The following is a 19,694-nucleotide window of genomic DNA, read 5'->3' as shown; positions in this document are numbered from 1 at the left end:
AAAAGAGTTTTGAGAACAGCCTGTCCTACAGCTGCCTGCTGTCTTGAGTGTACATCTACGCAGTAGTGTTTGGTAAATGTATGTATAGTGGACCATGTGGCTGCTCTACAAATTTCGTGTAAAGGGATGTTTCCTAGGAAAGCCATAGATGCCCCTAACTTTCGTGTTGAGTGGGCTCGTGGGGGAACCGTTAATGTGCGTTTAGCTTTGTGATAGCAAATCTGAATGCATTTAACGATCCATCTGGCTATTCCTGCTTTGGAAAGGGCGTTGCCTTTGTGTTGTGGAGAGAAGGCAACGAAGAGTTGTTTAGTTTTTCTAAAACCCTTTGTCCTGTCAATAAAGTACATGAGAGCCCGCTTTACATCTAGTGTATGGAGCATTCTTTCCGCGATATTTTGCGGATTTTGGAAGAAAACGGGCAGTTCGATAGTTTGATTAATGTAGAACTGTGATATGACTTTGGGCATGAACTTGGGGTTGGTGCGTAGGACAACCCTGTTTGCGTGGACCTGAATGAATGGCTCCTGAATGGTTAGTGCCTGGAGTTCACTAACTCTCCTTAAGGAAGTGATGGCCACCAGGAAAGCCACTTTCCAGGTGAGGAATTGAATCTCACATGAATGGAGAGGTTCAAAGGGCGGACCCATCAGTTTGGTGAGGACCAAGTTGAGGTTCCACACTGGTGCTGGTGGGTGTCTTGGGGGAATTACTCGTTTGAGTCCCTCCAAGAAAGCTTTGATGGCAGGTACCTTGAATAAGGAGAGGTGCTGCCTGTTTTGGAGGTAGGCTGCTATCGCGGTCAAATGGATGCGTATTGAGTTGTATGCCAGATTACAGCGGTATAGGTGTAAGAGGTAGCATATGATGTTTTGAATAGATGCGTCCAGTGGGTTAATGTCATTGTTGTTGCAGTAAATGACAAACCTTTTCCATTTGGCCGCATAGCAGGCTCTAGTAGTGGGTCTCCTGGCTTCTTTGATGATAGTCATACAGTCAGGTGGTAAGTTTAGGTAGCCAAATTCTAAGACCTCAGGAGCCAGATCGCCAGGTTCAGTTGCTGGGGATCTGGGTGCTGAATTTCGCCATTGGTTCTGCGTTAAAAATGCTGGTTTTATCCGCAGTCGTTGATGAGGCACCACGGAAAGTTCCAGAAAGGTGGTGTACCATGGCTGGCGTGCCCACGTTGGAGCAACCAGGATAAGGGTCACTGAGTGTTGCCTTAGTTTGCGCGCCACCAGCGGTATTAATGGTGCTGGGGTAAAAGCGTACGCAAATCTGCCGGACCAGTTCATCCATATCGCATTGCCCTGAGACTGTGGGTGTGGGAACCTGGCGGCAAAGCTTTGGCATTTTGCGTTTTCTTTTGTGGCGAATAGGCTAATCACTGGATGACCCCACTGCTGGAAGTACGGTTGGAGAACTGATGGGTGTAGCTCCCACTCGTGCATTTGGTGGCTGTGTCTGCTGAGCAGATCCGCCATCTGGTTGTCCTTGCCTGGGAGGTGTTCTGCCATGAGGAATATGTTCCTCTGAATGGCCCACTTCCACATGCTCTGAGCCAGATGAGACAACTGTGGAGAGTGTGTTCCTCCCTGCTTCTGTATGTAGTACATGGCAGTCATGTTGTCCGTCCGGATCAACACGACTTTGTTGCACAGGTGTACTTTGAATGCCTTCATGGCTAGGAAGATTGCCATCAGTGCCAGAAGGTTGATGTGCATCTTCTTTTGTTGTGTTGTCCATAGTCCCTGCACTGTGTAATTGAGTACATGAGCTCCCCATCCCTGGAGAGACGTGTCCGCTGTTAGTATGATTTGTGGAACAGGCTCTTGGAACGGTCGACCCTTGCAAAGGTTTTGTGGACTCCACCAATGCAGAGAGTTGTATGCCCGACCGCTCACCAACACCAGGTCTTTTAGTTGCCCGTGAGCCTGATTCCATTGACGTGCTAAGCACTCCTGAAGCAGGCCCATATGTAGTCTCGCGTGTGGGACTATGAAAATGCAGGAGGCCATTATGCCTATCAACTGCATGAACACTCGCGCAGGAAGGGAGTGTTGAGGTTGGAATTTTGAGATCAGCAGTTGCATGCTGTTGATTCTCACTAAAGTTGGCTGAGCTGTGGCAGCCAGAGTGTTGATCGTTGCGCCTAAGTACTGTTGTACGTGCGCAGGTTGGAGACTTGATTTTGGGTAATTTAGTGAGAATCCCAGATCGTGAAGAAGGTGAATGGTGTGGGACATGTGGGTGGCACATTGTTGTGCTGACTTGGCCTGAACTAGCCAGTCGTCCAGATAAGGGAAGACGTGAATGTTTTGTCTTCGCAGATGCGTGGCCACTGTTGCCAGGCACTTGGTAAAGACCCTGGGTGCTGTTGTTACACCGAAGGGGAGAACTTTGAACTGATAGTGATTCCCTTGAATAGTGAATCTGAGGTATTTCCTGTGTGAAGGGTGTATGGGTATGTGGAAGTATGCATCCTTCAGGTCTAGCGTGGCTAGGAAATCCCCCTGACTGAGTAGTGGGAGAACCTGCTGTAGGGAGAGCATATGGAAATGCTCTGACAGAATATATAGGTTTAGGGGTCGCAGGTCTAGAATAGGTCTGAGCGAGCCGTCCTTTTTGGGGATTAAGAAGTACAGAGAGTACACCCCTGTGCCCTGCTGGTCGATGGGCACTACTTCTATTGCCCCTTTTGCGAGCATAGCAAGTACTTCCTGCTGGAGTAAATCTAAGTGTTCGGCTGACATAGGACGGTGCTTTGGTGGTATGTTGGGTGGAGTGGAAGTTAGTTCTAGACAGTACCCGTGCTGGATGATGTCCCTGACTCACCTGTCCGTGGTGATGTTCTTCCACGCGGACAGGAACAGCTGGAGTCGTCCCCCGACAGGTGTTATGTGGTCGGGGGTAAGGAGAGGGCGTCACTGTTTGTTCTTTGGAGAGGACCTGGTGTTGCCATAGCCACGTCCCCTGCCCTTGGTGCTGGATCCACGATATCCACCCCTGTTGTTTGTCATAGGTGCTTTGTGCGCCACTTTTAGCATACTGCTGTTGTGACCCCTGACCCCTTGTTGTTCCCCTATTTCCGGTGCGACGAAAGGAGCCACTACGAAATTGCTGCGTTTGCAGAGCCCCCATTGATTTCGCAGTGTCAGTGTCTTTCTTTATTTTTTCTAGGGTAGTGTCAACGTCTGGGCCAAATAAGAATTCTGTGTTAACTGGTAAGTTCAGAATATTGTTTTGGATCTCGGGTTTGAAGCCTGAGATGCGTAACCAGGCATGGCGCCGTAGCAGGACGCTTGTTTTGCCCTAGCCGCTGTGTCAGCTCCGTCAAGGGCGCATTTTATGGATGCATTAGTGAGGAGTTGTCCTTCTCTAATGAGTAGCTCCGCTGACTCTTTATACTCATCTGGTAGATGTTGGAGCAGTGACTCCAGCGTGTCGTAATGTGACCTGTCATAACGTGCCAGGAGTGCCTGTGTATTGGCAATGCGCAGGATGTTCGCTGCTTGCGCTGCAATGCGTTTGCCCGATGTTTCTAGTACTTTTGACTCCTTGTCTGGGGGAGGAGCATCACCAGTCGTTTGTGAGTGGGCTCTCTTGCGAGCATTGGCAACCACCATGGAGTCTAATGGCAACTGACCCCTAATGTATTTAGGGTCACCGGGTGCAGGCTTGTATTTTTTTTCAATCCTGGGATTTAACACCCGGGCTCTTGTGGTGTTCTTGAAAATGTCTTTGGCAGGTTTGAGAACCCCTTTTAACATGGGCAGAGTTTTGACAGCTCTTTGGAAGATGCGAAAGTGTCAAGCAGGAAGTCTTCCTCAATGGCATCAGAATGGAGTTCCACCCCATGATGAGCAGCAGCCCGTTCGATGAGGGCATTAAATGCAGCTGTGTCCTCCGTAGGAGATGTTTTTACGTTATAGAGTTGCGCATCTGGAGTATGTGGCGCGACACTTTGGTCTGTGGGGTCATCCCATGCCTGATCCGGGTTTTGTAGGTGCTCATCAGGATCTACGTCCCCAGGGTAGATGGTATCCTCCCCGCCATAGTCCTGTATTGTGTCCGATTCGGAAGGGGTAGGAGAAAAGGACTGCGGATCTGGATGGAAGGGTTGGAAGTGTTCTTGGAGCACTGGTTTCTGCTCCGCTGGCAGTTTGCGTTTAAGAGGAATTTTGTAGGGCTCCTCTTCCCTAACTGGCGTTATTTTGCGCTTGTGGAGCATTAACCTGCCAGTGTCGGCGTCGATAAATTGTGGCCCCGAAGAGTCTTGTTCTGTAAGGCCAGAGGTGGTGGACTGTGTGTGGAGGACACGTGTCCGAATTTGAAATAGTTTCGGTGCCGATGCCGGTGGCAGCCCAAACGTAATGTTGGTGGGCTCCGAGTGCACTTTACAGGGTTTGGTTGTGTCGGGACCCGAGATAGAGTGGAGGGTTGCCCGGTCACGGATGCGTTGCAAAGATGCGGAGACCTGCTGCACAGTGAACGCAGATGGTGGTTTGATGGGCACCTTAGTAGTAGACTTCAAGGCCAGCCCCGACTTTTTTGTTGGAAGGGGGTCACTGGTCTGAAGGGATGTATCGACAGTCGATGTAGTCGAGGACTTAGTCGGCACCAGTGCGCTAGGCGTTGGCGGCCATTTTGACTGCGGAGGTTACGGCCTTCGATGTCGGCACCAAAGGTCTCGGTGCCTTGCGGTGCCCGAGGGCGTGCTTTTTCTGGGTGTCAACCGCATCCGCTGCGGTGAGCTCGGCGCCGAAGTCTCTTTGTACGCGGTCGGAGCCGATTACTTTTTTCGGCGTCGGAGCAGTGGATGGTTTCGACGCCTTCGATCCGACCCCCACCAGTTTCACTTTCGTTTTTGAAGGCACTGGAGCGATGGATGGTTTTGGGTTTAATAACCCGGTCGTCTTCGGTAATAGTGGCTCTTGCAGAGTGTTCGAGGCCGGACCGGAAGGTGGGGCCGAGGAACCATGTATTTGATCTTGGGTAAGGCCCGAAGGCGATCCCTCGACCGGAGCCTGATGACGAAGTACAGTTTCGGCCTCCGTTTCGACGGATTGGCCTAGCTCCTCAGGAGAGCGGTCTTCTTCGGCCCCGTAGGCCTCGTCGAAGTCTCCTACCTCATCGTCGAAAGATCACTTCATCGTCGTCGTCCGATCGGGAATCATGTTCTGAAGCGGGGCTAGAGACTACTTCTTCCACGCTCTCGGCGTCCTCGTCCTCGGTGTTGAATATGTTGGTGGGAGCAGGCGCTGCTTGCTGCGCCTCCAGCCTTGCTGCCCGTCGATTCCGCAGAGTCTTCTTAGATCGGAACCGTGCACAGGCCATGCATTTCGATTTGTCGTGATCCGGCTAGAGACATTTATTACAGACTGGGTGGACGTCGATATAAGGGTACCTCGCGTGGCATAACGGACACCTCTTGAATGGAGTCCTCGATTCCATCGTCGATCGAGCTTCGAAGTTCGGACCAATCCGGTCTGAAAGTTGGAAGAGGGTGCGGAGCACTAAAGCTAGTAGTCGACACCGAACGGTAACTGTACCGACTAAAGGCCTTTTGGCCTAAAACTGAGTATTCCTAAGTTGAGCTAAGATAGTCACATCCGAACCCAATGGCGGAAAAAAACAATCTAAGGATGGAGAGGATGCCCATGCGCACTGTAGTCCAGGGGAGGAGCCACCTATCTCGTGATACTTCGAAGACTCTTCCAGGACAACAATGTGCAATCAACCGGACCCAACACTAGGCGGCGATCTATGCACAGATATGAATTCAGCAGCCAACATGCCTCGAACACATAAGTCGTCTTACCATTAAACTGAATGGCACGACAGGCACTCCACGTGCCAATGCAGTGGTAGCAGTCTTGGCCATAGTAAAATGGTCTTTGCATCCTTCTGGAGGCAGCTTCTTGTTCAATCATAGCAGATCTTAATACAGAGGACTATGCACCTGGATAAAGTCTACTGCTTTGCCATCCCTTTCCTTACCCCGAGAGCTTCGGGGTCAATCCGTTGGCCAAATGTTCAATTGATGGAGAAATTCAGTGATTTTCTTGGGGTCTAAAAGATGAAGCCCTGACATGAAGATGCAAAGATGAAGCCCCATATGAGGGGTGAGACATAGCATAAACCCTGGAAGTGTGTTGGACTGTTCTACATGAAAGGGAGTCCGAATTTTGGGTAGACACGCCACTCTAGTCCTCAGCACCAGCTTTTCTGGAAAAAGGTTTGTGTAGGGCTGACAGAGCTTGAAGCTCACTTGCGTGACGAGCTGAGGTTATCGCAATGAGAAACTCGCATGACAAGCTGAGGTTAACGCAAAGAGAAAAACTGTCTTCAGGGTCAGGAGACAGCCACGCAGCGCCTCAAAGTGGGTGCACATAAGAAATGTGAGAACCAAATGAAAGCCCCACTGTGGCATCGTGGAGGATTAAGGAGAAAACATGTTGCTTAAACATTTGAGGAATCACATCACAACAGGTGATTTGAACAAGGATGGTTGGTCTGATAAAAGCAAAAAGAGTGAAAGGATTGACAGATAACCTTTAACCATCCCACTGCAATTCCTTCCTGGCCCGCAGATAAAACATCAAAATATCCGATAGATTGGCCTACAATGGGTCTGTATAATGGGTGCCACAACAAGTCACAAACTTGTCCCAGCATATACAGACTTTCTAGAATGACGCCTGGCCACAAGGATGACATCCACTACTTCAGTCACCTGCGGCTGCTCAAGCTCCATACATGCAGGTGAAATGTATGCAAGCCAGGGAGAAAGCCCTTTCTCTGTTGCAAAAGAAGACCAACTTGAAGCAGCAGCCTGATCGAAGAAGAGATGCTCATGCCCAGGAGTTCTGGGTACCAATCACTCCTCCCCAATCCAGAGGCACCAGAACGTTCCTCCCTGATCTTCAGAATTCTTGGAAGGAGAGGAAGAGGAGAGAAGGCAGAAAGGAGTCCAGTCCTCCACTCCAGGCAAGATAAATCTCTCAGAGAGAGCCTTAGTGGGAATACCAGCAACCAAAAATGTGTTGGCAGTATGCGTTCTTGGATGTGGTGAAGAGATTAAGCCAGGGTTCTACCCTTTGCTGGAAGACACCTGCACCACCTCAGAGTGGAACTGCCATTTGTGATCTGCTAGGCATAATTTGGCTGAATTTTCCCACCATGTTGTTTAGAGTCCCGCTAGGTGGTGCACGATCAGGAAAGTGCCTTGACCATCCTGCCAGTTACAAAGGCGCAAAGCATCTTATCATAGGGTCCAGGTCCCAACTCTGCCTTGTTGGTTGCAATACCACATGGCGGTGGTGTGGCCCGTGAGGACCTAAGCCAGCATCCCCTTGACGGCAGTATGAAGGTCTTCAATGCCAGGTGAATGGATAGCAACTCCAACATGTTGATGTGGAGACAGGTCTTTGGTGGATATCAGAGACGTCTGATCCCCCACCTCTCACAGACAGCCTCCCCAACCCTACAGCGATGCATCCCTCATCACTGTCAGCACTGCGTTGAGCGGGGTGAGGGGTTCGCTGTTGGCCCTGAGGTGGTGCACTTGTGAGGCTGAAAGGGAGCATGGCGAGCTGAAAATACACATGGCCTGCAAGACAGGAACATGGAAACGAGAAAAAGTCAGGACTCTCTCTATGGCTCATTTCAACAAAAACAGCCTGACCTTCCTGCTGCAAAATGGACAAGTGGTCCTTCAAAAGCTGCTCCTATATAGGTGGAAAAGGAACTGCAGGGTGCAGCCACATTGAACTATTTACAGGACCACCTGTCGGATGCTACCCATGGAGATAATGACTGATTCGGTCTACCAAAGGGTGGTCGAGTGCAGCCAAGAGCAAACTAGTGGCTTGGAGGCTGCTGCGGGAGTGACGGAGACTGAGAGGTTTGGTGTCCCGGCAGGCCTGTTCCTGGTCTGTTCATGGTCTGTTGGATCCCCCTTGGATACCCTGACCGCAAAAGGAATTGCACTAGAATGAACCATATCCGCCACCTTTTGACTGTGAAAGAGGGGTCAATTGTCATTTCATTTAATGCAATTATTTGTTTTGTTTTGGCCATTGTGCCTAAAAATTATAATTTATCCACACACTGTCCATAAGAACCATTATTCTTAAAATATATTCAAAAGGACATGGGGCACGGTTCTTGAGGTGGTGGGCCTTGGCACTGCCTAGAAGCAAAACCCCTGGCAGTGCCTCCAAAGGGGCAAAACTGCAGTCATGGAAAGATTGAGGGAGCTCCCTGTGGCTCTACTTTTTTCTTTCAAATGCTCTAGGCCAGAGTTGGCCTTTTTGACAAGAGGCCAGACCCATTAAAAGACATATCCACGAGGGACGCCTAAACATCACCCGAAGAAGCCTCTGAATCTCACCCAGCCGTGACCCTGGAGTACCACGCTAGTTTCAGCTGTTCTGTCTAAATGGTGGACATGTCCAGGCCCAATCGTATGACACATTTCGCAGAGTCTGGCCATACTGAATGGTCTGCAAAGTTGGCACAGAATTCCTCTGGGACTGCTGGCAAGATCTCGGCGACTGAATCCTAGGATTAAAGGGAGTACCTGCCATTGACTAAACAAACGGCGAGGCTGGTTGAAGAGAACAGGATGTCTTCCACTGAAGGACTAGAGGGAGAACAGCGCACTGTGTCAAGGAAAGTGTCCGGTCCACTGGTCTCTTAAATCGAGACAGGAATTTTGGCATCATATTTTACGGCGGGATGGGCAAGTCATCCCCATCTGCTGCCAAAGCCTGGCTAAATTTGGTCAGCATTGAATCAAAAAAGTTGCTGGAGCTCTGGAGGGCAGCTCTTAAGCAAAAGTGCTGTTTTGTCTCAGAGGGAACAGGGGCCAAGTACGTTGAAACTATTCCAGGACGCAACCTCGGCTGAGGGGGGTTTGGTTCAGAGTCAGACAGGAAATAGAATAGGCATCCGCCTCCAGCATCGGCAGTGTCAGTGCCGGCTTTGGCGTGAAAAGAACCAGTGTGGCTCATGGTGCCATACATGGAGTTGGTTCCGAACCCACAGTGGGGTGAGGAGGCCCAGACGGCAGACCTGCTGGCAGTAACCAGATTGGAGGCCTCAGCAGACCTTTAGGAGTGAGCAAACAGTGTGCCTAATATATGCAACATGGCTTCCTTAAAGGTGATAGTATGTTGGAAGGATGCTGACCGGCTCAGAAGGTTCACAGGGATCAGCTTCAGAATCTACTACACCACAGAGAACCAAAAATGAAACAGAGGGGCACTCTGACATCCTTGTGAACTCTCCGAAGGGGCGTGTTGAGGTCCATTTGGACTTTGAATTATCTGAAGACTTTGACTGCGATGAAGAGCTGTCGCAAGATTAGCCCAGAGAGCAGTTATAGATCTGCACTCTTGACTGAGTAGGAACAGGACTTGCGCAACTTTCTACGGTTTTCAGCGATGTACAGCTTGGCTTTGCAGTTCTGAATTTCCTTCGGGTGTATAAGGCCACACTTCATATAACTTGAGTCATGGCCCAAACCCAAAAATCTCAGATATAGCTTGTGGGGGATACATCAAAGACATCTGCTTGCGAAAATCCCTGCAAGCCTTAAACCCTGTAATTTTAGGAGGGGGCATGATACCTTGCACACTGGAAAAGAAACTGTCAGAAAAAAAACTTCTGAACTGATGATTAACAGTTTGGAGCAAGCTCCTGATCCACAAGAAAAGAACGAACATAAGCATGCTTGAGAGGCCCCAGCTGTCACGAGTTGGATTGACGTGGAGCTGCACAACACCACCTTGCGGAACCAAGGGGCTATGATAGAAAATCTTCTGAATCCAGTCGGACAAGTAGGGATATTCTGCAGGCCCAAAATCAGTGGTTAGAAGTAGCCATCATAAATTAAGATTTTTCCTGTACGCAACTGGTCGCTCCTTCCTAGCGGTAGGAACGTTCTAAGCTTTGCCTCACAAACTCTAGAATCTACCCCAAGCATTCACACACCATCTGGTGGGCTAGCAACACAAAAACATGGCTGTAATGAAATCAGGTTATTATATAGTATGGTTGCGTGACCTCACAGTGTAATACACTACCAGCTCGTTTAGGGCCAGTTAGGCTTCGTTTGTTAAACCTTAGCTCAACCCTAGGTAGCTGTGGCTCTGAGCAATCACGCTTACACAAAGGAACACGTGTGAAGCATTTAAACAACACCAAAACAACTAAAGATGAAAAACTCAACATTCAAGAAATCTTCCACCAAGTTGTAAAAACGTATATTTTTATGAATTTAAAAACATCAAAACAAAAAAGATCCACTGGAGGGTTCCGGGGATAAGGTTTTTGCAGGAATCAATAAATCAAGACTTTCACTTAACCGCGAACAAGCATTGACAAACTCAACAAAATTGACACTCAGAAAGTCTTTCAAGAAAAAGCTAGGTGGCCCGCCATGGGGGGGTGGGGGGGGGGGGGATTCCTACCTGTGGCCAGTGTTTCTTCCTCTCTGTCCACAACACCAACCTGTCTACCCGAACACAAGAGCTGCCCTTCTCAAGTGCGGTTACCATTTGCCCTTTAAAGGCTGCTTTCTCTTAGAAGCTCACCTTTTGGGCTAACACCCTGTGTGGCTTTCTTCCAGGAGGAGGTATTATCTATTCCAATAGCAGGCCTCTATTGTTACCTGTCCTGGGAACCGTTTACATGTCTCCCTAGTTAGGCAGAAGGCTGTCTCACGGCCATCCTCAGTAAATAGGCACTGGAACACTGGGGCTACAGGGCAGCAACTTTCTAAAAGTTGCATGTGGCAACAAGTTACATTTATTTCAATTTGGGCATCAAGCTGGGCTTAACATAAGTTGTTTGATACCTTGAAGTACCAACTTTGGTATTCTCATTCAGAAGTTAGCACAGCTGAGATGCCAGCGTGTAACTCTGTCCTTGCCAATAGACCTTCCAATCTCTCTCTCTGAAAATTATTACAATTTCGGGTTTTTGCTGCAAGAACATGTTAAACATATGTTCTACTTTCTTAATATGTTGCATCCTGCCTTAGGACTAGATAGGCCTGCTGTAGGGGCGACTTACGCACATTAAAAAAGGAGCTTGGGCTTTGCCATGGAATAAAATGGCAAAGTTGAGTTGGCAGCTTGAAACTGCCCTTCCAGTCTGCAGTGGGAGCCTGCAAGTCATGTTTTGGCTTGTCTCCTACAGAGTGGCAAAATAAGTGCTGCAGTCCTCGAGGGGACACAGGCCTGAGTACCCATGGTAACTATTATTAGGAACTTAGTAGGAAGTTAGTCTATGCCAAATGGATGTAGGTAAATCAAACATACATGTTTAAGGGTCAGTGCACTCAGAGTAGAAAACCTTTGGTGGTGACCATACAAAAATAGGGATTTCCTTATAAGGGCTTTATGCAAATTATTAATTCTGGTATTCAAATCCATAAACAATATGTCTGCCTATCCGCCACAAATGCTGAACAGCTATGTCCCTCCACAAAACCTTCCCTCGAACAACCAAAATCTCCTAGTCTCCTTTAAGCCTGTCTCATGATTTCACTCATTCCAGCTACTTGATTGCTACCTCTTGAAGTGACTTACTGCTGCACAATGTTCCATCTCCTCTCTTACCACTTTTAAATCTGCCTAAAAGTTCTCACCCTGCTAAAATTGCTAAATGGCTTGTGCATTTCTAAAGCTATCAAATGTCCGATAATACAAAAATGCTGATATGAGACTTATATATTCAGTAATCAAGCCAGTTAGATTGAAGATGCACCTATGTCCAGTCTGTCTCAACATCGATATCTCTCAAAAGTATCTAATAACTCGATGCCATTCAAGCTATGTGCATAAATTTATCAAGAAGTACATTCCATCACAACCATAAATTGCCTCCGAAGATGAAAAGTAAACCTCACATGTCAAGGACAGTGGCGTAACATGAAGAAAGTTGCTTGATATCACAGGAACAGCACCTCAAAACAATGTAATGGATAAAGCAAATATTACTCTGATAAAAAACTTAGTGTTATGAAGAAAGGTTATTGTTTTACTTCAAGTAGCTTCACATAGTTGTTATTGATTTAGAAAATTGTATATAGCGCCAACTTGACCACTGAGGGTATCAGAGCGCTTTACAGATTATGCATCATAAGGTAAAAAGGCATACACCCAGAATAACCAAAACGACAAAATTCAAAGTCAAAATTATCCAGCAATCTCGTGAGGCACAGCAAAACACATCATAAACAACAGAGGGAGCAAAAAGGTCGCAGCCTAGAATTGTCCGACCGACTCATGAACAGGGTGGCTGGGACACAGACAACGGGAATGAACCCAGAATCAAAGGAAGGTGCCAGGCTAAGGCAGAAATGTCTTCATCAGTAGCCCTTGGACTTCTTTTTCTGAGTTACGAATCTTTAAAGTTACCTTTCTTTCAATTTAGCAATTGGGGTCTGTGCAATGTCACTTTTATGACGTGTTTTGTGTATTTTGCATAGGTAGTGAAATAAAAGAGGTCAGCCTGCAAAGTTAAGAAATCCCTTAGAATGAGAAGCTGGTGATTCCCTGCTTTGGGATTCGTTTGTGACAAATGGACTGTTACATTTCTTAATGGCCTGAACAGCTTGAGCAAGACACATTACTGTTTAGTGTCAAACACACTGACACTAGTTTTGTATTCTTCATATCTTCCTTTTTTTTCCCCTCACAGAGTTTTATATAGCGCAAACTTGACCCGAATCGGGTATCAGAGCGCTTTAAATAGCACCAGTTGCATTACATGAGGACACATTCGTTTTTGTTAAGGAAGGGGAGATTAAGTGATTTGCCCAGAATCACAGGATGTTCAGCGTCATTGCCGAGACTCAAACCCAGTTCCCCAGATTCGAGGTCGACCGCCCTAACCATTAGGCCAACTCCTCTCTCCAATACAATTAGTCAAGCTGAAAGAGACCAAGCTAGGTTCAATCTAGCTTTAAATGCCTTACAATATCTGCAGTGGGTGTTAATGAACAAGAGATTTATGTGCTAATTGAAATTATTGTGTACATTACATTACTTAATCATGAGGCAGAGTGCATTGAAGGGGAAAGCCATATTCAAATTGCCAGCAAATAAAAAAATACAGATTTAATTCACTGCACGGATTATAAATATTCTGGCACTCACCTTTTCTGGAGTGGGCCACTTGGGTTCCAATTCTTCTTTGTAAAGGGTTTTCCTCATAACCCATCCTAAGCCTGGCATGGTCTCCACACGATATAAAAGGGAAGGATCTTCAGCTGTGTGCTCATAACCCTAAATAGCAAAACAGACTTCAATTATTTCGCAAGAAATAGGGATTTAAATACAAAAGGCAAATCAATAAGACAAGAACAACCCTGGCAGAGCAAAACTTACTCACAGTTAGTAGAGGCCCTGTAGCAATCCAGCGGTGCGTCAATTCAAGTATCTTTCCTTGTCTTCAGGGCTAGGATATCATTACCCTTACACTCCTTTTCTACATTTGCATACCACTTTAATTGCCAGTCGCTGTCTCTTCCAACATCACTTCTCACACTGATCTCATCGCGACCAACTCCTGAGCTTTCAATGTCCGGCTATCCAACAGTACTCTGTCCTGTTCTACTATTTATGCATGAAGTGCATTTCTCCCGATATTGTTGATACAAAGGGGAGGAAACCTTTGCAAAGCATTAAGATAGTGGGGGCCTGGGATGTGTAGCCTGAAGCAAGCCCTGTATTACGTTGTATTACTAGATGACTTTGCAGACGTTCAGAATAAAAATATAAAGCAAATACATGTTTACACCCGTGATCCACCCAAGAAACGAAATAAGGCAAACATTGTCACACTTTAAACTCTAATGTGTATTTGGTTGCATTTGTCAAAGTAACACTTCTCAACCTAGAAGAGTTGGCCAACTGCAGACAGTGAAAATCTAGGATGACTGTTTGAAGGCAAAAGACACACAGATAATGGATTGAATGCAGAGCAAATCAAACATTCATCCTCAATCAAGAGATCTGGGTTAAATCCATCGGTCTTTTGCTCATCATGCCAGCCCAGTTTAGACTCAGCCAATATGCATATCAGTCTTGACCCTGTGCCTCATGGGAACAGTCCAGCCTGAACTGCCAAGCCATGTTCTCCCTGGACCGGAAACAAGCATCCTGAGATCGGTTTCAAGGCATAACCCCTAATCAGCCAGGTTAGCTTGACTCCAGTGGCATGGAGAGCACGGGACACACGTCTGGGCATACCAATCCCACTCGGGGTGACAAATGCAAAAAGAACAATTGATGGGCAGAATGCTGCACAATGTCAAACATTCACCCCAATACAGAGATCTGGGCCTAAATCCATCGTTTCTCTGCTCCCCTTGCCATTCCAGTTCCAACCCAGCCATAAGCAAATCAGTTTTTACCATGTGCCCCATGGAATAGTCCAGCCCGAAGAACAAGTTACTTACCTTCGGTAACACTTTTTCTGGTGGATACAGTATCTGCCTGTGGATTCCTCACCTTGTGAATGTCCCCAGCGCCAGCATTCCACAGATTTTTTTCCCCAGCTCTCCACGCCGACGTCATAATTCCACAGCTCCGCTCGTGACTCCGGATGACGTCGCCGGAGCCATAAGAGAGCCACGTCGGCGTGATGACGTCAGCTCCACCCATTTTTTCCGTGCCGCCGAGGCGAACAGGTGGGCCGACAACAGATTCAAAGTATACACAGTATTCAACAATCGAACAAATATACAAAGTACATACAGAAAAGGAAAGCTGAAGAACATAAGCATTTCCTATAAATGTACCAGATAGAAAGAAGATACAATGTAAAACAACATGTCAAACAAGGCATCCTTTAAGGTATACAAAGGGGGACAACGGGGAAGCGGGTGGGTCAGTGAGGAATCCACAGGCAGATACTGTATCCACCAGAAAAAGCGTTACCGAAGGTAAGTAACTTGTTCTTCTGATGGATACATCCGCCAGTGGATTCCTCACCTTGTGAATAGATTCCCACAGCAGTCCCACTCCTGGAGGAGGGTTGCCACCTTTCTATACCAAAAAGTCCTGCAAGACAGAGCGTGCAAAATGGCCCTCCCTCCTCATCTCGGAGTCTAAGCAATAATGCTTTGCGAAAGTATGGAGGGAGGCCCAAGTCGCGGCCTTACAAATGTCTGCAACTGGAACACCCCTGGCCAAAGCTGAGGTGGAAGACTTAGCTCTAGTTGAATGAGCTCTAATACCCTCAGGAGGAACCTTACCAGCAAGGGCGTAGCAGATCTTGATGGTTAGGATAATTCACCTGGACAGAGTGCGCTTGTGCACAGCTTTGCCTTTTGAGTGTCCAATATAGCCCACGAAGAGCTGATCTCCCAAACGAAAATCCTTTGTTCTGTCCAAATAAAAGCTCACTGCTCTTTTAGGGTCCAAGCGGTGAAGCCTCTCCTCCTTGGAAGGGTGAGGGGGGAGGATAAAACACAGGGAGAGTAATGGACTGCCCCAGATGAAAAGGAGTAACTACCTTAGGTAGGAAAGCAGCCCTGGTCCTGAGGACCATCCTTTCAGCATGCAAGGATAAAAACGTGGGTTTTGAACTAAGAGCTTGAAGCTCACTCACCCTACTTGCCGAGGTCATGGCTACAAGAAAGACTGTTTTAAAGGACAATAGCCTCAAAGGCCAACTATGAAGGGGCTCAAAAGGAGACCCCATCAAAAAAGTTAAAACAAGATTAAGGTCCCACTGTGGCATTACAAAGGGAGTAGGTGGAAACCTGTTAGTAAGGCCTTTGATAAATCTTAATACAATAGGAGATTTAAATAATGACGGCTGATCTGGAAGACACAGAAAAGCCGATAAGGCTGATAAATAGCCCTTAACCGTGGCCACAGCACAACCCTGCTGAGCCAAGGAAAGAGCAAACTGAAGCACATTAGACAAGCGGGCCTTTAAAGGGTAAATAGATCTCTCTCCACACCAACTTACAAACTTAGACCTTCTATAGGAATAAATAGACTTAGTGGAGTGTCACCTGGTAGATAATATAACATCCACTACGCCCAGTGGGAGAGAGAAAGACCTCAGGTTACCCCGTTCAATCTCCAGGCATGAAGGTGCAGGCTCTGGCGGTGAGGGTGTAGAACCTGCCCCTCCGACTACGAGAGGAGGTCTGCCCTGAGAGGGAGACAGAGCGGAGGGTGCAACGAAAGGTGAAGTAGATCTGTGTACCACACCCTTCTTGGCCAATCCGGGGCAATCAATACAACTTGGGCCCGGTCTTGGCGAATCTTCCTCAGAACCCGAGGAATCAAGGGTATGGGAGGAAAAGCGTAAAGGAGTTGTGAGCCCCAACTCAACTGAAACGCGTCCCCCAACGCCCCCTGCATCGGAAAGTGGAGACTGCAGAATGACGGGCAATGCGCGTTCTCTTGAGTGGCAAACAGGTCCACCAGAGGAGTCCCCCACATCCGGAAGACGTGCTGAACTACCTCTGGATGAAGCCTCCACTCAAGGTCGTTGGAAAACTGTCGACTGAGACTGTCCGCATGCACGTGCAGCACCCTGGCCAGATGATTCACCATCAAGCAAATCCGATGGTCCTGAGCCCAGGACCAGAGTCGCAAAGCCTCTCTGCATACCACATCGCGGTAGTGTTGTCCATCAGGACTTGAACCGACTAACCGCGAAGGGAAGGGAGAAAGGCCTTGAGCGCCAAACGTATCGCCCGCAATTCCAGAAGATTGATATGAGACAATCTTTCCTCTGGATACCAAAGACCCTTGATCTCCAGATCCCCCAGATGAGCACCCCACCCCAGGGTGGAGGCATCCGTTATCACTGTGGCCACCATTGCAGGAAGATGAAAGGGCTTTCCTTGAGACAGATTGCCCTCCACGCTGCAAGACAGATCCACTACAGCTTCTCTGGAGATTCTGACTGACTCCCTGAGATCTCCGGATACCACTGCCTACGGAGAGACCACTGGAGCGCCCTCATGTGCCAGCGTGCATGGTTGACCAACAGAATGCAGGAGGCAAACCGACCGAGCAGGCGAAAGATCTTCAGAAGTGGAACAACCGCTCCATTGTGGAATAAAGGGATCATCTCCTGAATGTCGAGAATTCTTTGTGGAGGTGCAAATGCTCGACACACAGTAGTGTACAGTACCGCCCCTATGAACAGGTTGCGCTGAGAGGGCACCAGGTGAGATTTGGGCACGTTGATTGAAAAACCCAAGTTGAATAACAGATGAGATGTTACCTGCAGATGATGATGCACCATCTGTGGCGACTCTGCTTTCAGTAGCCAGTCGTCCATGTAGGGGAAACCCGTAATCCCCGACCTCCTGAGATGGGCAGCCATCACCGCCATCACCTTGGTGAAGACTTGAGGTGCAGTAGTAAGACCAAACAGAAGAACCACAAACTGGTAGTGTTGCGACCCAACCTGTGCGACTTCAGGATTGGGATGTGGAAATACGAATCCTCCAAGTCGATCGACACCATCCAGTCTTCTTGCTGCAATGCCTGAAGAACCTGTGCAAGGGTTAGCATCTTGAATTTCTCCTGCTTCAGGTAAAAGTTCAAGATTCTGAGGTCCAGGATTGGACGCAATCTGCGATCCTTTTTGGGAATCAGGAAATACCGGGAGTAGCATCCCTGACCCCTTTCCTGCTCTGGAACCACCTCTATCGCACCTTTTTGTAGCAATGCAAGAACCTCCTTCTGCAGAATTAGCAGATGGTCCTCTGAGCAAAAACCTTGGTAAGGGGGAGGAAATTCCCGAAAGGGAAGGGCGTACCCATTCTCCACAAGGTTTAAAACCCAAAAGGTCCTTCGTGACCGATTTCCAACCTCGCAGAAAGTGGGACACCGACCCCCAACAGGCCTCTCAGGATGGGGAGAGGAGGAGATGGAGGAGGAGGAGGAGGAGGAGGAGGAGGAGGAGATGATGGAGATGATGGAGGAGGAGGAGATGATGGAGGAGGAGGAGATGATGGAGGAGGAGGAGATGATGGAGGAGGAGGAGATGATGGAGGAGGAGGAGATGATGGAGGAGGAGGAGATGATGGAGGAGGAGGAGATGATGGAGGAGGAGGAGATGATGGAGGAGGAGGAGATGATGGAGGAGGAGGAGGAGATGATGGAGGAGGAGGAGGAGATGGAGATGGAGGAGGAGGAGGAGGAGATGGAGATGGAGATGGAGGAGGAGGAGATGGAGATGGAGATGGAGGAGGAGGAGGAGGAGATGGAGGAGATGGAGATGTTGGAGGAGGAGGAGGAGATGATGGAGGAGGAGGAGGAGATGATGGAGGAGGAGGAGGAGATGATGGAGGAGGAGGAGGAGATGATGGAGGAGGAGGAGGAGATGATGGAGATGATGGAGGAGGAGGAGATGATGGATATGATGGAGGAGGAGGAGATGATGGATATGATGGAGGAGGAGGAGATGATGGATATGATGGAGGAGGAGATGATGGAGATGATGGAGGAGGAGGAGGAGGAGGAGGAGGAGGAGATGGAGATGTTGGAGGAGGAGGAGGAGATGATGGAGGAGGAGGAGGAGATGATGGAGGAGGAGGAGGAGATGATGGAGGAGGAGGAGGAGATGATGGAGGAGGAGGAGGAGATGATGGAGGAGGAGGAGGAGATGATGATGGAGGAGGAGATGATGATGGAGGAGGAGATGATGGAGGAGGAGGAGGAGGAGATGATGGAGGAGGAGGAGGAGATGATGGAGGAGGAGGAGATGATGGAGGAGTGGAGATGGAGGAGGAGATGAGGAGGAGGAGGAGATGGAGATGGAGGAGGAGGAGGAGATGGAGGAGGAGGAGGAGATGGAGATGGAGGAGGAGGAGATGGAGATGGAGGAGGAGGAGATGATGGAGGAGGAGGAGGAGATGATGGAGGAGGAGGAGATGATGGAGGAGGAGGAGGAGATGATGGAGGAGGAGGAGGAGATGATGGAGGAGGAGGAGGATGGATGATGGAGGAGGAGATGATGGAGGAGGAGGAGGAGATGATGGAGGAGGAGGAGGAGATGATGGAGGAGGAGGAGGAGATGATGATGGAGGAGGAGATGATGGAGGAGGAGGAGGAGGAGATGATGGAGGAGGAGGAGATGATGGAGATGGAGATGGAGATGGAGATGGAGATGGAGGAGATGGAGATGGAGGAGGAGGAGGAGATGGAGATGGAGATGTTGGAGGAGGAGGAGGAGATGGAGATGGAGATGTTGGAGGAGGGAGGGATGATGGAGGAGGAGGAGGAGATGATGGAGGAGGAGGAGGAGATGATGGAGGAGGAGGAGGAGATGATGGAGGAGGAGGAGGAGGAGATGATGGAGGAGGAGGAGGAGGAGATGATGGAGATGAGGAGGAGGAGATGATGGAGATGATGGAGGAGGAGGAGATGATGGAGATGATGGAGGAGGAGGAGATGATGGATATGATGGAGGAGGAGGAGATGATGGATATGATGGAGGAGGAGGAGATGATGGAGATGGAGGAGGAGGAGGAGATGGAGATGGAGGAGGAGGAGGAGGAGGAGATGATGGAGGAGGAGGAGGAGATGATGGAGGAGGAGGAGGAGAGGATGGAGGAGGAGGAGGAGATGATGGAGATGATGGAGGAGGAGATGATGGAGGTGATGGAGGAGGAGGAGGAGATGAGGGGAGAGGAGATG

The 19,694-nt window shown here is 48.6% G+C and overlaps 1 protein-coding gene across 1 annotated transcript in view; it reads right to left on the bottom strand.

Moving 5' to 3' along the window:
• Positions 1-19,694, bottom strand: part of POMGNT1 (protein O-linked mannose N-acetylglucosaminyltransferase 1 (beta 1,2-)) — a 344,012-nt gene that overhangs the window by 88,877 nt on the left and 235,441 nt on the right. The window contains exon 15 of the mRNA XM_085602754.1: positions 13,173-13,301. Coding sequence (XP_085458880.1) covers positions 13,173-13,301 — 129 coding nt within the window. The remainder of the gene's footprint in view (positions 1-13,172; positions 13,302-19,694) is intronic.

The sequence above is a fragment of the Triturus cristatus genome, chromosome 4_2, assembly GCF_964204655.1.
Source record: "Triturus cristatus chromosome 4_2, aTriCri1.1, whole genome shotgun sequence".
Taxonomy (NCBI): Eukaryota; Metazoa; Chordata; class Amphibia; order Caudata; family Salamandridae; genus Triturus; species Triturus cristatus.
Note: the sequence above shows the minus strand (reverse complement) of the source record. Positions and strands in the feature narration are given on the sequence as shown.